General features: G+C 37.3%; 1 protein-coding gene across 4 annotated transcripts; it reads left to right on the top strand.

Annotated features, from left to right (window-relative positions):
* Positions 1-2,628: 2,628 nt before the first annotated feature.
* aldh3b1.L (aldehyde dehydrogenase 3 family member B1 L homeolog) lies at positions 2,629-14,621 on the top strand. 4 transcript variants are annotated; one of them, XM_018247158.2, is made up of 12 exons: positions 2,629-2,797; positions 5,917-6,036; positions 7,370-7,439; positions 7,888-8,089; positions 8,556-8,666; positions 8,913-9,033; positions 9,435-9,520; positions 9,646-9,727; positions 10,864-11,250; positions 13,237-13,403; positions 13,485-13,584; positions 13,926-14,621. In XM_018247158.2, the coding sequence occupies exons 3-12, from the start codon at positions 7,384-7,386 to the stop codon at positions 14,120-14,122; spliced, it is 1,509 nt and encodes a 502-aa protein (XP_018102647.1). In that variant the 5' UTR covers positions 2,629-2,797; positions 5,917-6,036; positions 7,370-7,383; the 3' UTR covers positions 14,123-14,621.
* Positions 14,622-16,240: the final 1,619 nt, after the last annotated feature.

The raw sequence follows: 16,240 nt of genomic DNA on the forward strand, positions 1-16,240 counted from the left end.
AATAATAATTTAACATTCCTCAGAAGGGGAACTAAACTCAGGCTCATATAATTATGCAATTTCTTCCTGTTATAAAAAAGTAAAATATGGTAAAATAATAGTAAATTATAGCTATGGTCTCTTTAGTAGGAAATTATAACTCGTATAACTCTTTCAAAACTCCTCAAATGAATGTGTATATAATGAATATATGTAATTTTTAATTACTCAGACAGAAGAGCATTAGTGAGGTTAGAAACAAATGTTGGGGCCTGGCTCACAGTCATCATTTCTATTCTCCCCAAATGGTTTTGATTGGGTTCAGGTCTGGGGTCTCTCCAGACCATTGTGCCACACTATATACTCTATAAAGCATTTGTACATAGACCTCGCTTTGTGCATTATTTTGCAGAAACATAAAAGGGCCTTTCACCTTGTTAAGAGCACATAGTCACGTAGAGTGTCATTTTATATTGTATCATCAATATTTCCATTCACTGGAATTAAGGGGCCTACCTCAAACACAAAAGCAGCAGACCATTATTCTTCCATCCAGGGCCACATCAGGAATCATGGGGCTCCATAATATGTAAGTTAATAGGACCTACCCTTCTAGGTGGTCCCAATTATTAACGCAATGGACCTCTCTGGGTAGAGGGCCCTGATAACCAGGTATGTGACAAACCCTGGTTCATTCCTCAGACTGCCACATGGGGGGGGTTGTGGCATTGCATGTGATGATCTCAGGTATATGATGTCATACATAGACATGTATGGATATTTTGGGTAGTTTGGACTGCATCCAACTCAAAGTCATGTAAACGGCCATGATTGCAGTTAACTACTGCCCAAACATGTCAGTCATGCTGCTTCAATTATTTCTAAAATGTTGCATGCTACATTTTACTACTTGTGCCAAGTAAAACTGTGTACAAATGTGTGTGAATAATGTGTCATTACCTAAGCCATTCATGACTGCTTAATACAAGAGCCATGTGTTTTTTCTCCAAAGAAGGCTCCTTAGTTCTAATTGTTTCATAGAATTCTTTATACTCACATGCCCTTAATAATGCATAACAGGGTAAATTCATCTCCTATGGTCCCAACTTTTTTTATAACCATCCGCAACAGAATATTTTATGGATAATTGCAGTGCATAGATATAATATTTCATTTGACAGAAATCAAACCCAAGAATGCTGAGTGGCCAATAAGGGCGAAATTGCAGGGAAAACTGACCTGCAGCCATCTTTCACCAACTGTACAGTAACCAAAGAAGTGTTGTTTGACATACTTGGAAGTGCAGTAACATCTAGAGCAGGGGCCCCCCAACCTTTTTTTTCACATGAGCCACACTCAAATGTAAAAAGAGTAAAGCTGGCCATAGACTCAAAGTTCTGCGATCGAATCTTTCCCCGATATGCCACTAAAGGCATGGCTATATATCTATATATATGGCCGAATGATCGAGTTACGATGCGCCAAGGGGCTCCGACGGGTCGGTCAAAAATCAAACCTTCCCGATCGATATCGTGGCCAGATATCGATCGGGAAGACCCGTTGGAAGCCCCCATACACGGCAGATAAGCTGTCAAATTGGTCCAAACGACCGATATTGGCAGCTTTATCTGCCTGTGTATGGCCACCTTTAGGGAGCAAAACAAGAATGTAATTCTAAAAAGTCCCCTGGGGTGCCAAATAAGGTTGTAATTGGCTATTTGGTAGCCTCTTTGTGGACTGGCAGCCTACAGGGAGTCTGTTTGTTAATATACCTGATTTTATGCAACCAAAAGTTGCCTCCAAGCCTGGAATTCAAAAATAAGCACCTGTTTTGAGGCCATTGGGAGCAACATCCAAGTGGTTGGTAAGCAAAATGTTGTTTTCGAGCCACTCTTTGGGGATCACTGATCTAGAGCAAAGCTACTGCCTGTTTAAGGGTTTGTGACTTCATTTGGCCATGGGACCATAAATACTCAGGTCAGAGTACATGTACAGCCATTTGAGTACAATAAGGTGAGGGCCTTGCACCAGGGCCATGGTAACATCAGTTACATCATGGCAGCAGGTAAATGTTGCTGAGATTTAATCAATATTACAATGTCTGCAGAACAGGTTCCTTGTGGGCAAGGAACATTATGAACTTCCTATTGTCCTTTATTTATACAGCATATTCACATCATTCTCTGCACAGTTGAACTTGCCATCTATCACATTCACTCACACTATGGAGGAGCTAATTAACCTTCCTCTATGTTTTTATTAAAATTGGATCTAAACCATATGTACACACCAGTAGAGGGTTTAAATTTAAGGGAGTAGAAACATATGGAGGCCCCTCCAAACCAAATGTAATTCAGTTTTTTTGTAACTCCTCGCCCTCATCAGCAGCTATGTATTCTGTATTTATTGTTACACTCCTACTTGACATATTGTACCCTCTAGAACAGAAAGTAAAAAAAATGAGGGACTCTTGAGTTATGCTGAGATTTGCTGTTCAGAACCAACTAGAGGAATGCACATTGAAGGGGGGGTAGGTTATTAAAAAGGGCTGCAAGAGGGGAAGGTACTTACATAAATAGAAATAAGAAAGCTGCATCAAGGTTCCCTTACATCAGAAAATTTCAAGTGGTCACCTGAGCAAGCTTAATTGGATAATCAAGTTCTTAACAGGGGAAGCTGAAGCTTATTTGCATGTTGTAGCTGCTGAGGATTGAACAAGAGCCATTGAGATTGGAGTCATTGGACCAGGCATGACAGGGCTGAGGAGGCTTGAAAAGAAAGGTTTGAATTTGTTTGCAGTGGCAACAATTGGGCAAAGGTGAGTTTACATATTTACTTTTGTAATGCTTGGGATATTTATAATTACCATTTAATCATCCCAAAATAAAGTTTTTCTTTAACTGGAGGTTACATTTGAATAAAACAGGTCAGTTTTTGCTGCTCAGTTTTTGTTTCTTTCTATTGCTCTCTTCAAGGTTTTAACTTGCAAGAAAGTTAACCCTAGTATGGCTATTTCTTTTCTAATGAGCCATTACAACAGGGATCAAGCGAAGTATGTGTGAAAGCTCACTCTGTGCTAATTAGCTTACTGTTCTGCTTTGGTGTTTGGGGAAATCTACAAATGTTTGTTTTACGCTGGAAAACCATTAATAATAATAATAAAATATAAACTTTTAATTTTTCAAATGGTAAATTGTAGTAACCCTATCTGACCAGTTTTACTCTTTCATTGACAAGCTGTCATAAAAGTGGCACCCTAAATCATAAGTTGGCTTTAAGATCTGTTGGGGGGACACATTTTGGGTGGGTTAAAAGGGAAAATAGGCTAAGAATTTGCTTGTATATCAGAACAAAATACTAGTAAGATGCATTATATACAGGTATAGGTCCTATTATCCAGAATGCTTGGGACCTGGGGTTATTTGGATCTTCATACCTAAGTCTACTAGAAAATCATTTTAAACATGAAATAAACCCGATAGGCTGGTTTTGCTTCCAATAAGGATTAATTGATATCTTTGTTTGGATTAAGTACAAGATACTGTTTTATTACAGAGTAAAAGAAAATCATTTTTTAAAAGTTGGATAAAATGGAGTCTATGGGAGACCATCCCATAATTCTGAGCTTTCAGGATAGCGGGTTTCCAGATAACTGATCCCATACCTGTGTTTATATAAGATATGAAGACTAGTTTTAGAATTGCTTGAATTATCTGCATCAATGTTTCATCTTGGCCATAAACAAAATGTTCTTTTGCGCCCACACTTTATCCTGCACAGAGTAATGGTTCTGATGTTAAGTACTGAGGGCTGTGTTTGTTACACAGGCATGAATGCACAGGCTATAGGAAACTGTAATCTGCAGCATAATGAAGGTTAATTTAATAGTGAACTTCCCCTTTTACAGCACAGTTTGCATTGCTGGAGTAAAACTTAGGCTACAATATATTTTCTCTTTATTACATTGTTTATGCTGCAGCAATGGTTTGCATAGTTATCAATATCAATCATTTCTGACTGCCCCAGTTATGAGACAGTTTATAAAATCTAAATGCTATTAAAAAAAGTGTGTATATCTATATCTCTAGATATATATATATATATATATAGATATATATAGATAGATATAGATAGATATAGATATAGATATAGATATATAGATATAGATATATAGATATAGATATAGATATAGATATAGATATAGATATATATATATCTCTCTCTGCCACTATCCTTAATACCATGTGATGTATACAGAAGGTCTGGATCAGGCCCTTATTGGCCCTGTATTTTTACCACAGCTTTTTGTCCCAACTGAAGCTGTATTATCTGTGCTGCACACTTGTTATATAGTTAACATAAAGCTGTGGCTTTGTATGAAGTGTCACACAGTGTAAACAAATCTGTTATTAAAACCTAAGTAACAGCCCACACATTGTAATTGATCCAGAGGTAACTACATTGAGGGAGTCCATAGCTTGTCCATAATATTGCTAAGTGCCTACGTGGAATTTCCTGCAAACCTTTAGGTTGTGTTAAACAAGCTGCAAAATCCAATATATTGACCTGTTTGTTTGCTACTGTAGTTTTAACTTTTAGTATGCTGTAAAAATGGCCTTTTGTATGCAAGTCTTCAATTTGTCTTCATATTTTCTTTAGTGCATTGTTGTCGGTTTTTTATTTATTTATTTTTTTGAGTTCTTCTAACACTCTTTCCAGCTTTCAAATGAGGGTCATTCTCCCTGGAAGCCAAAAACATATTGCTCTAACGAGGCTGCATTTTTTTATTGTTTTTTTTTTTTTGTTTTTTTTTTAATAATAACTTAATTTTGCAGGGACTCTAGTATACATACCTAGGTAGGACTGTATTATTCTCAGAGGTTCCACTTGGAGGGCCGGTAATTAGGGCTGGACACGTTTGAGTGACTAAATTCACAGACTGATGCCTGATTTGGGCATGCATTGCTAGAAGCTTTGTATGTGAGTAATTGCTGACTTACTATATTATACATCCCTGTAATAAAGTTATCAATTGTTTAAACATTGATTTAATTAGTTGGTAATGTTAGAGAGGGAAATGTTGTTCTTTCTGAATGATTGTTCATTGTTCTTGATTTATCTACATTTACAGCTAGCTGTGTAATTTGCTCTTCTGTTCTATTTTACATTGGTCTGCAATGTAACTTTCTTTCCTTTTATCTCATAAGCTGACAGTCTTTTCATGCAATTTAATTGCTTTGTTACCTGGCACATAATTGCTTGTATATTGCCTCCTCCAATGATTAATAATATTGAGGTATGGTACAGATATCTATTATGCATAGTTTACGTGTTCAGGTATATCGTGTGGATAAATCATAGGAGTTTGATTTCAAATGTACTTTTTGACCTTGGTTTGGTCAAAACTGGTTTTAGTTTGGCATACTTTCCCTACAGTAACCACCTGTGAGGCTATTAATAAAGTAGTAGTTGAGTAATAATACTAATTTCTCGGGGGCAAAACTAGTACTGCTATCTGATAAGGACCTCACCAACTAGGCATCTACATGATCCTTTCCTATATGGGTGTGTGTATGTATATATGGGTATGTATGTGTGTGTATATAAATATATAATCTTTGTAGAGATGTAGGGCCAGGAGTTCCTGAATGTCTTGGTTAGAAACTAAATAACACCTTTGAGTATGATTTATGACACCTTAGGATGCCAATAGAAAGTCCTGATAACCATCACACTAGAACAGGTTTCTATCGTCCTTAGGCCTTTTGGGAGAGTAGCACACACCTGGCAAGGAGATCCTGGGGGCAGTCCTAAATGTTAGGAGGATTTAAGATTTTCACAACAAAAGCTATTTAATATAATGAAACATTTAAGTTCCAGTTCTGTCACTTACTGTAGATAATTATGACATACTCTCAATCAAACAAATACTGTCAGGTAACTATCTCTTAACAAAGGGTCGGGCATAGTATTTAAGAAGCAACCAGATTGGAGGGAGTCAATAGAGGAGGGAAAGAAGGAACATGAAGGTCTGAGATACATTGGACCTGCTGGCAGGTAAATATAATCATATCTAATGACTACATGTATATAAATTGTTGGGTTGAGTAATTTGTTTTTTATGCATATGTATACATTAATAGTAAATTTTTGCATGCAGTGAACTAGGTACCTCATAAGGAAGCATAGAATTAGTGATTGTGTAATTTTAAGATTTTGGGTGTTGTGATTAATCGTTATTTAGAGCTGACCTCTCACGTTGAAATCCTTATTCCATCCGTAAATCATTTTTGGGTATACTTATCTTGGGCAGTAGTTCGACGATTTGTTGGTGGCAATTTTATTATAGTAATATCAAAAGGCCAGCATATCAATATTAACCCGTTGGTTATATTATTAGAACTATTGGTACAGGTATAGGATCCCTTATCCGGAAACCTGATATCCAGAAAGCTCCAAATTACGGAATGTCTCCCATAGACTCCATTTTATCCAAATAATCCAAATTTTTAAAAATGATTTCCTTTTTTCTCTGTAATAATAAAATAGTAATTTGTACTTGATCCCAACTAAGATATAATTAATCCTTATTGGAAGCAAAACCAGCCTATTGGGTTTATTTAATGTTTAAATGAATTTCTAGTAGACATAAGGCATGAAGACCCAAATTACGGAAAGACCCGTTATCCGGAAAATCCCAGGTCCCGAGCATTCTGGATAACAGGTCCCATACCTGTAATATCTTGTTAATTTTGTCACACTGTTTATTTTCAAAATGCCAATAAATATAATTGAAAGAACCACGGACGCCCAACTGATTTATTATTCCTGAGTGTTACAGTTCAACACCCTTCCTCCACTAACTCTGTGAGGGCCAATCAAGAGTCACATGCTTCACAAATTTGTTTCTGAGGGAGTTACTAGAACATGCAGTGCAACATTTATCTGGGGTTACATATATGTAGAAAGATCTGTACCCAGCATTTCTATGTTGTGCCCTTTGTGTCCAGGGAAAAGATACATATTGAGACACCCATGGACATAAAGCATTTTCTGAGTATTGACTAACGTTTGTGTGCTGCTTTTAGGAACTGGTGAAATATGTTAAATGAGGCCCTGAGCATAGATAATAGGGTGTTTATTGAAATGCTTTGTAACCCAGTTTATTCCATTATAGTTAAGGGTACACCACATTTTTCATAGAATAAGCTTTTCTGAAGTGTTGGTGTTCCTCTTTCCTATTAACATAATAAACGGGGTTTCCTTGTTAGAAAATCACTTGCAGTAAAGTAATTAATTTCTATTGTTACCCCCATATGTTTCTAGGAGCCATACTATGTTACATTTTTGCTATTGCCTCTCTCATGTATGTAGACCTGTTTATTTGCAGACATCAAAGGAACCATGGATAATGTCAAATCTTCCCCTTCCCCTGCTCGATGGTTCAGAGTTTTGAAAAGGTACTTCCCCCCCCCCCCTTTTTTTTTTTTTTTTTTGCTTACACGTTGCTCCCATTGTGCCAAAACAAGATTTTGCATATCCACAACAACACTTTATGTATATGTCTGTAACTTACTACCCTCAAGGGTTTCAATGCCAGGCACTTCCCTATCACTTCAGCTGAACTGAAGAAGCCACTGGTATAAGTGGTGAAACATTTTCAAGAAAAACCTCTAAATGGCCAGTTGACTTAATTGTGGATACTGTACTGTATATCCTGACCTGGCTACATGAGAATCTTCATAGACATCTATATTCACTTGTTGATATAGACCCCTCTCGAGGGTCTAGCCTATGTGCAATGTGTACATCATCATCTTTGGTCCAAGAACCCAAGCTTTTCAATGTACCTCCGAATGTATCTAAATATATTTACTGTTAACTGGAGTTATGTCTTGCTTCCAAAAGAACAGTGTCTGGTGAATGTCAACAAAAGAAACCTGCAACCCCCTCTGTGTGTGAAGATGCCCTGAGGAAATGCAGAGAAGCCTTCTCTTGTGGAAAGACTAGGCCTTACTCGTTTAGGCTGTTGCAGCTGGAAGCCATCTTAAATATGCTGGACAAACATGAGGAAGAGATTGTTGGCGCACTGGAGCAGGACATGCACAGGGTCAGTATCCCACCATGTCTCATGTATTTCATAGATGTATTCTTAACTAGTGCTGTAGGATATGAGATGTTATCGTTACTACTATCTGCAGTCAAACAATTTCCATTTTGCCTTCTCTGTATTTATATCCTGTTTCAAATAAATAAATAAATAAAATGGAACAGAATTTGAATGCAGAGCTTTTTGGTTTGAGCAAAATGTATTATTCCTTTGGGAAATTGTACTTAAAGGGTAAGTAAACTTTAAAGTAAGTGAATGTAAAATTGACGAGTGTGCTATTCAAAGCACTTTTGCAATTTACATTCATTATTTTTAATTCCAATATATTCAGGGATACATGTGCTGTTAATATAAATTATTGTTCAGCTGGGCAGTTTCTGACCATTAGAATCACACTCTCGTCAATTTTATATTCACTAATTTTATAAACCCATACTTCAGATACTCATAATGGTATATTTTCTAGCCCAGATTTGAAACCGTTTTATCAGAAATTACTTCAGTGAAGAATGAAGCACTTTATGCAGTAAACAACCTAGAGAAGTGGATGCAACCACTGCCGGGCCAGAAGAGCATGGTAAGTTGCAACTGTTCACCGCTGCATGGCACTTTTTGCGAGGCTGTAGCACATGTCTCTTTTGTTCATGGCTAAGAATAGAGAGTTGTTGCTCTCCACTGAGGTGCTCCCAGACTGCTGTGTAGTATTTGCATAGAAAGAGACACAAATGCTTAGCTCTTTCTCGGTAAATATCCATTATTGTGCAATTTCCTTCATCCATTCCCTGCAAACAGTGAAATATTACTTTCTATTATCTCTCCCCAGAGTAACCTGCTAGACAGCTGTTTTATTCAGATGGAACCAGTTGGTGTAGTTTTGATAATTGGTGGCTGGAGTTTCCCTGTCCAGTTGTCTCTAATTCCTTTAGTTGGAGCGGTGGCTGCAGGTGTGTTTGTACATGTGTGTTTTTTGTTTTGCTTAGTAGTTTAAATATTTTCTTAGAATACTGAACTCTACATCACACTTAAAAATAAATAAATAAAAAAAATTTGGCTACAAATGTTGCCTTCCTGAGGCCTCCTGTTGTGTTCTAGTTCTACTACTAGAAGCCATAATGGGGAAAATATGACATTGGTGAGAGTATACCTAGCAGAATGTGGAGTCACAAATCATATGTCATGTATACACATTTGACACATTGAGGGTATAGAGGCTTTTTGAAGCATAAAACGCATAAGTGTAAATCAATGAAAATATCTCTCACTATAGATAACACTTTTAGTAGAGGATATACTTTCCCTGTAAAGCTGGTATAATATGACGTGATCAGTGTCCTTTTTCTTCCAGGTAACTGTGTAGTACTGCAGCCTTCAGGAACCTGCACCCACGCGGCAAACCTGCTGCAAAAACTAATCCCTCTATATTTAGATAATGTGAGTTGGGAGATCGGTAACTGATTTATAATTCAGCTGGGCTTATTCACAGCTATAGACTAAACTGATGATAGAAACCCATGTGTGTGTTGCTCACAGCTACTGAGACCCTTCATTCTTTGCAGAGCTGCTTCCATGTGGTCTCTGGTGGGCAGAATGACCTGATGAAACTTCTAGAGAACAAGTTTGACCACATCCTTTACACAGGTAACTTACTCAAGCCTTTATTTTCCATGGCAGTTTATTGAACTGAATGGCAACCATGATTAATGCAACCTACTCCAGTGTTCTTACTTAAAGTTTATTGGATCAGCCATGTTCTGTCATACAATGAATATATATAACAGGATTTTGGTGCCATGTTTTGCACAGGGGGAGGGTTCTTAAGAGTTTGCACTGCATTACACTCTTGTTAGTTTTTTTTTTTTCCCTGAGGAAGATCACTATGATGTGCGACTTTCTTTTGTTTTTCTATTAAAATCTAACTGAGCCTGTTGAGTATATATCTATATCATTTATTTATTTTGACTTGTGTTTGGGAAATTGCAAGTTGTTTTCAACTTACAAAAAAAATGTTTTTTTTTTTAATACAACCCCCTAATTCACTGCAACCGCAACAAATTTAGGCACCACATTTTTTTTTTTATTTTTAATTTCTTTATTGCAGGCCTAGCTCTCTTCACAGGTACAACCACCTGTCATTTCCCAATGTGGTCGATGATAGTTCAGAACCTGCATTACTGTGTGTCCCTAAAGGGGTGACTTGCTTAGCATGTTAAAGAGTAGCTAATTCTAAGCAACTTTTCAGCTGGCTTTTTTGAATTTGGAGTTTTTGAATTATTTGCCATCTTGTTCTAAGTCTTTCCAGCTTTTAAATTGGGGGGGGGGGGGGGTCACTGACCATTTAAAAAAACAAAAATGCTCAGTAAGGCTACAAAGTTATTTATATCCCTAATGTTTAATACTTACCTTTTTATTATGTTCCTCTCCTAATTATATTAGTCTCTTATTCAAATCATTGCATGGTTGCTAGGGTACATCGGATTATATCAACCAGATTGCTTACTGAAGAGCTGCCTAATACAACGGTCAAACCACAAATAAAACCGTTACAAATTGTCTCGGGATAATTACTCTGTGTATCATACTAAAAGCCAAGGTGAACAACCCCCAAGACATTCTTCCCTACCCTCACACCCTAGAACATTTAAGTGTAACTAGAAGTTATCGAGCACTACATTAAAATTATTGTATAGCTCCCTAACAGTTAGAAATAAGCTGTATTTTTTTTTATGTGGCTTTGCATGCCACTCTGTAATTTGCTATTACTCTTCATGGCACAGGTGACCGTGTAACTGGCAGAGCAGTGATGCTAGCTGCAGCCAGATACATCACTCCCGTATCTCTGGTTCTGGGTGGCAAGAATCCCTGCTATGTCGACCAGTCATGTGACATTAAAATGGCTAGCCACAGAATTGCTTGGGCTCGTTTCGTAAATGCCGGACAGAGTTCTTTGGCTCCAGACTATATCCTTTGCCAGCCAGAAATAAGAAACGCTCTTATCCATGAACTGAAAACTTGTGTGGAGGAGTTCTATGGGAAAAACCCACGAGAGTCTCCAAATTATGGGCGCCTGGCATGCATGGAGCAATACATTCGAGTCAAGGATCTTCTGTCATGCGGACAGGTGGCTTTTGGGGGCGAAACTGATGACACTGAAAGATACATAGGTAAGAATGCACCAAAATTCTGCTGTTAACACATATCTATACATCGCTGTATATTACATGTTCTCCCTCTCTATCTGTGCTGCGTGCTTTCTCAAATGTGATAAATAAGCCTCAGCTTTCATGTAACATTTAAATAGGGCACATTTTTGTTTTTAGGTTTTATGTCCAGAGAAGACTCCTACTGAAAGTTGCAATGTACCCCTTATTAAACATGACTACAATTTAATAGGGCTTCTTCTGATCATACTTGTTGCCTGTTGTTCACAAATAACGTAGTTTCATTCATATTTAAAGGGATGGCTTACCTTTAAAGTTAAATTTTAATGTTATAGAACGGCTCATTTTTAAGCAACTCAAATTGGCCTTCGTTATTTTTTTTTATATAGTTTTTGAATTATTTGTGTTTATCTGATGCTTTCAAATAGGGGTCACTGACCCCATCTAAAAAATACAAAAGCTCTGTAAGGCTACAAATTTATTGCATCTTTCTATTCAGGGCCTCTCCTATTCAAATTCCAATTTCTCGTTTAAATCAATGCATGGTTGCTAGTGTGGGCCCTAGAAACCAGAATGCTGTAAATGCAAACTGGAAAGTTGCTGAATAAATGGCTAAATAACTCAAAAACCACAAAGAATATCTCTACATCATACTAAAAGTTAATTTAGTGGTGAACAGGACTAACTAGGATGGAAGCTACTCCATGCTTGGCCCTTGTAAAGTTGATAAAGGTTTTTTTTTTTTTTTTTTTTTTTTAGTAATACAAAAATAGGCTAAATTAGCATGCAACATCAAGCTTACACTGCTGGCTGAAGCAGTACCGCTTTACAGAAATTATGGGTAAATAAAGCAAGAGGGAAATGTGTGTTTTTTTTTTTTTTTCCTATCTATGAATTTAACAGGCAGACATTAAGGTATATGTGTTATGTATTTGCATGAGCTGTGTTAAGTTTTAAAAGTTAATTGCTTATGCAAATACGTAACCATATGTTGAGCCAATAATTTTTTGCCTCTGTCCAGTGCTCTCATTGTTGTCACAGCGTTGCACAATAAAAAAATTAAAATTGTGTCACCTGGCGACTAATTGCCTCGTCTTTTGAGTGACTATCTCCCCGAACTCAGCGTTTTTCCCCATAGGTTACAATGAAAAGTCGCCTGCGCTAATGCACACGCGGCGAGATAGTCGCTCAAAAGACGAGGCGATTAGTCGCCAGGCAACAAAATCTCCTCGAATCTCCTCGTGTGGCCTTACCGTAAACGGGTATATTTTTGACCATATAAAAATACAACTTATAACAAATACAAGAGGTAAAAGGGTTCTGCTCCATATGTATTTGTACCAAGTTTTGTTGGGTACCTTAATGAATATAGATTTTCATAAAATTTTGCAACTGCTTTCATTGCTATTTTATTCTGCCATTCTACCTAATGAAATGACTGTCCACGTCAAAGATGCTCCACTATATCTAACCGCAGATATAAACCAAAAGAGGTACAGCGGATTTCAGTACAGGTATGGAACCTGTATCCAGAATGCTTGGGACCTGGGGTTTTCCTGATCATGGATCTTTTTGTATCTTCATACCTTAAATAGTGGATAACCGATAACACTATTATGTTCTACAGAGCTTATCTGCTGTGTAACCTGAGATTTTTCTCCTGGAAAAACTCAATGAAAACATTTTAATCACTTGAAAGTTGCATTCATTACAATAATTAACATTGCTAAGATACTACTTGCCTATTTTAATTAAAGGGCACTGTTAAACCATGGGTGCCCAGCACTTGGACAATAAACATACAGCTCCAAAGGTCAACACTGGGTGCAAGCACTAATGTAACACATGTTCTATTGTGCAGTAGCAATAAAGGGACAGTTGGCTACACATACAAAACATTTCTATTTGTGTCGACTCGCTTTGATTTGTGTTAAATGATGATCAAGCTTGCATTATCAAGCTTCTAGATTTGATTTTTTTTGTTTACAGCCCCTACAGTACTGACTGATGTGCAAGAGGCAGATCCTATCATGCAAACAGAGATTTTGGGGCCAGTTTTACCTATTTTAACAGTACCAAATCTTGATGAAGCCATACAACTCATAAACAGGAAGGACAGACCACTGGCTGTATATGTATACTCTGAAAACGAACAGGTACTGTAAATATTACACTTGATGATCAATTTGTGTGTAAAATATTAAAGTAATTTTGGTCTACTAAACTCTTGATTCTAGGTAATATCCGATATCTTGTCTAGAACATCTAGTGGGAGTTTTTGTTCCAACGACAGCATGATACAGAGCATTTATACTAGCATGCCCTGTGGAAGTATAGGTAAGCTCAAACCACCTTTCTCACCTCTTGCAGCTTTAAACTGCACTTTTCTTACCGTTATCTTTTATCAGTTGTGTCTCTGCTTTAAATTCTCAGCATATAGATTCACATACATTCAAAAACACTTGTCATTTAAAGGAAAGACAGGTATTCGGGTGATATGTGCGTACGTCAGTCAGAAACCAGTGGTTTTAGGAAAGGTGGAGACACCATAGAAAGTTATAGATTTGTGCTTAGTTATTGGAACGTTTAGAGGGAAATGCTGCCAAGTATTGTGAAATTTGTATTCTGTATGTTTAGAAATATTTCAAATAAAGAATCTATAAACCTTCCCCTTGCAGGAAACAGTGGAGTAGGAATCTACAGGGGCAAGCACAGCTTTGATGCCTTCTCTCAGGGTCGTGCATGTCTTCTTCGCAACACTGCTGTGGAATGTGTAACTTACCTGCGGTACCCACCATATGCTGAGAAACCTCTTAGTCTTCTGCTTTGGGCTTGCTCCATCTCAAGGAAGAAAAGGTTGTGCCACATCTTATAAGACTTCTTTTAAAAAAGCTTGACTTTCTCTGCCAGGAAGTGTTTAGCAACCTCAAACCTAATGAAACGGCAGGTATTTCACCTGCTCGCCCAGAATGCCTACACATAAGTCTCACTCTTGGTAAGTGAAGACTGATTAACTAATGCAATGCTTGTGGTGATCTTTGCATTTCAAACCAGGATCTCCATGATGTGGCCTTTTGCTATTACCACAAGCATTGTGAGAGAGAGGACAAAAATGGCTGGATGCCCACAGGCTAGTAACAACTTTGGGTTCAAAAACCCTTATTGCGTCTAAAACCTGAACTCAACACAAAGTGCTACAAAATTCAACCAGTTCTTTTAAGAATTCTTCTAAATTGCCAACATAATTCTCAAGCTAGAGAGAGAGCTTCTGGTAGCTGAGATCTGACTTTTTTTCTGCACACCCTAATACTGTATATTTATTCTTTTTATAAATAAAAGTATTTCAATCTATAAAATAAACTAGTTGCACCCACCACTAATTGTCACCTTGCAGTATGGGCAAAATGTCAATAATATACATGCATTACTTGCACTGCCTTTTGGGTTGTGAAATAGAATCATTCATAATACATTTATAGAAAGGGCAAATGACAAGGAAATTGAAGGTATGAGCATGTGTTGAACACTTTAAAGTTGAGCATCATTTCTAGAAAGTATTGTTTTTGTATATGAACAAAGCTGAACTTTCGGTTTTTTGGGGGCAGTTAATGGAATATGTTTATGCTAAGGCACATGGGGGGTGTATTCTCAGCTGGTAGAGTAGCCCCTGACTGAAAAGCCTGTTGTTAATTTAATGGAAAACACTTGCCATACACGGGCAGATAAGTTGCCGAATCAGTTAAAAGGGTGGTTCATCTGAGTTACCACTTTTTTTTTTTTTTTTTCTAAATCTTTCTTTATATAATTTTTTTTTTTTAAGAAAGGATACAGAAAAAAAAAAGGTGAAGAAAATTCTCATTCAACTGAAGATATCGTCAAAATTACAATACAGATAAAAACAAGCTATTCTTCTGTTTACAATCATTCCATACACCTTATTGTACCTTACAATTATTAATGTTTTAATGAAATTCTCCCAAGGTGACCATATTTCCCAATATTTTTCACTTTGATTGTGTATTAACAATGTGATCTCCTCCATTTGTCTTATTTCCTCTGTTTTTATCAGCCACTCTCTAAATGTGGGTGGGTCTTCTGATTTCCATCTGAGTTAACTTTTGGCATGATGTAGAGAGTGACATTCTGAGGCAACTGGTTTTCATTTTTTATTTGTAGTTTGAGTTATTTAGCAGCTCTCCAGTTTGCACTTTCAGCAATCTGGGTGCCAGGGTCCAAATTATTCTAGCAACCATGCATTGATTTAAATAAGACTGAAATATGAAAGAGAGTCTGAATAGAAAAGAGAAGTAATAAAAAGTAGCAAAATAAATGTGTAGCCGTAGAGAACTTGTTTTTAGATGGTGTCAAGTCACCCCCATTTGGAAGCTGGAACAGGTCAGAAGAAAAAGGCAAATAATTCAAAAACTATGAAAAAAGAAAAAATGAAGGGCAATTTAATATTTGCTTTGAATTAGTCATTCTAACAAAGATAAGCCACCAGCAACGGTGTTGCTCCAGCAGAATCCTGTACAGGAATCTGCTTTTGAAAAGAACAAACCAAATTTCTTATTTCATTCTGAAATCTTGACCAGTCTAGATGTTCTTAGTTTCCCAGCTGCCCTGAGTCATGTGCTCTGAAACTTTAGTCACTCCTTGCTACACTGCAAATTGGAGTGATATCACCCCCCCCCCCCAGCAGCCCATCGACACAACAATGGGAAGGTAAACAGATAACAGCTCCCTAACAACTGAATTGCTAAAAATGCTCTCATGCCCCCACCTAGCGCTAGATATAGAATAGCATGCAATAATAAAACACCCAAGCCCCACCACAACTCCTCCAGTAACATTGGGCGTTTTGGGGAGATTTAGTCGCCTGGTGATGTCTTTGCGGCGACCAATCTCCCCAAACGCCTTCCCTCACTCTGCGCTGGCTAAAATGAAAAATCGCTGGCTCTAATCACACACGGTGATTCATTTTCCGAAGTTTCCT

The sequence above is a fragment of the Xenopus laevis genome, chromosome 1L (genome assembly GCF_017654675.1).
Source record: "Xenopus laevis strain J_2021 chromosome 1L, Xenopus_laevis_v10.1, whole genome shotgun sequence".
Classification (NCBI taxonomy): Eukaryota; Metazoa; Chordata; class Amphibia; order Anura; family Pipidae; genus Xenopus; species Xenopus laevis.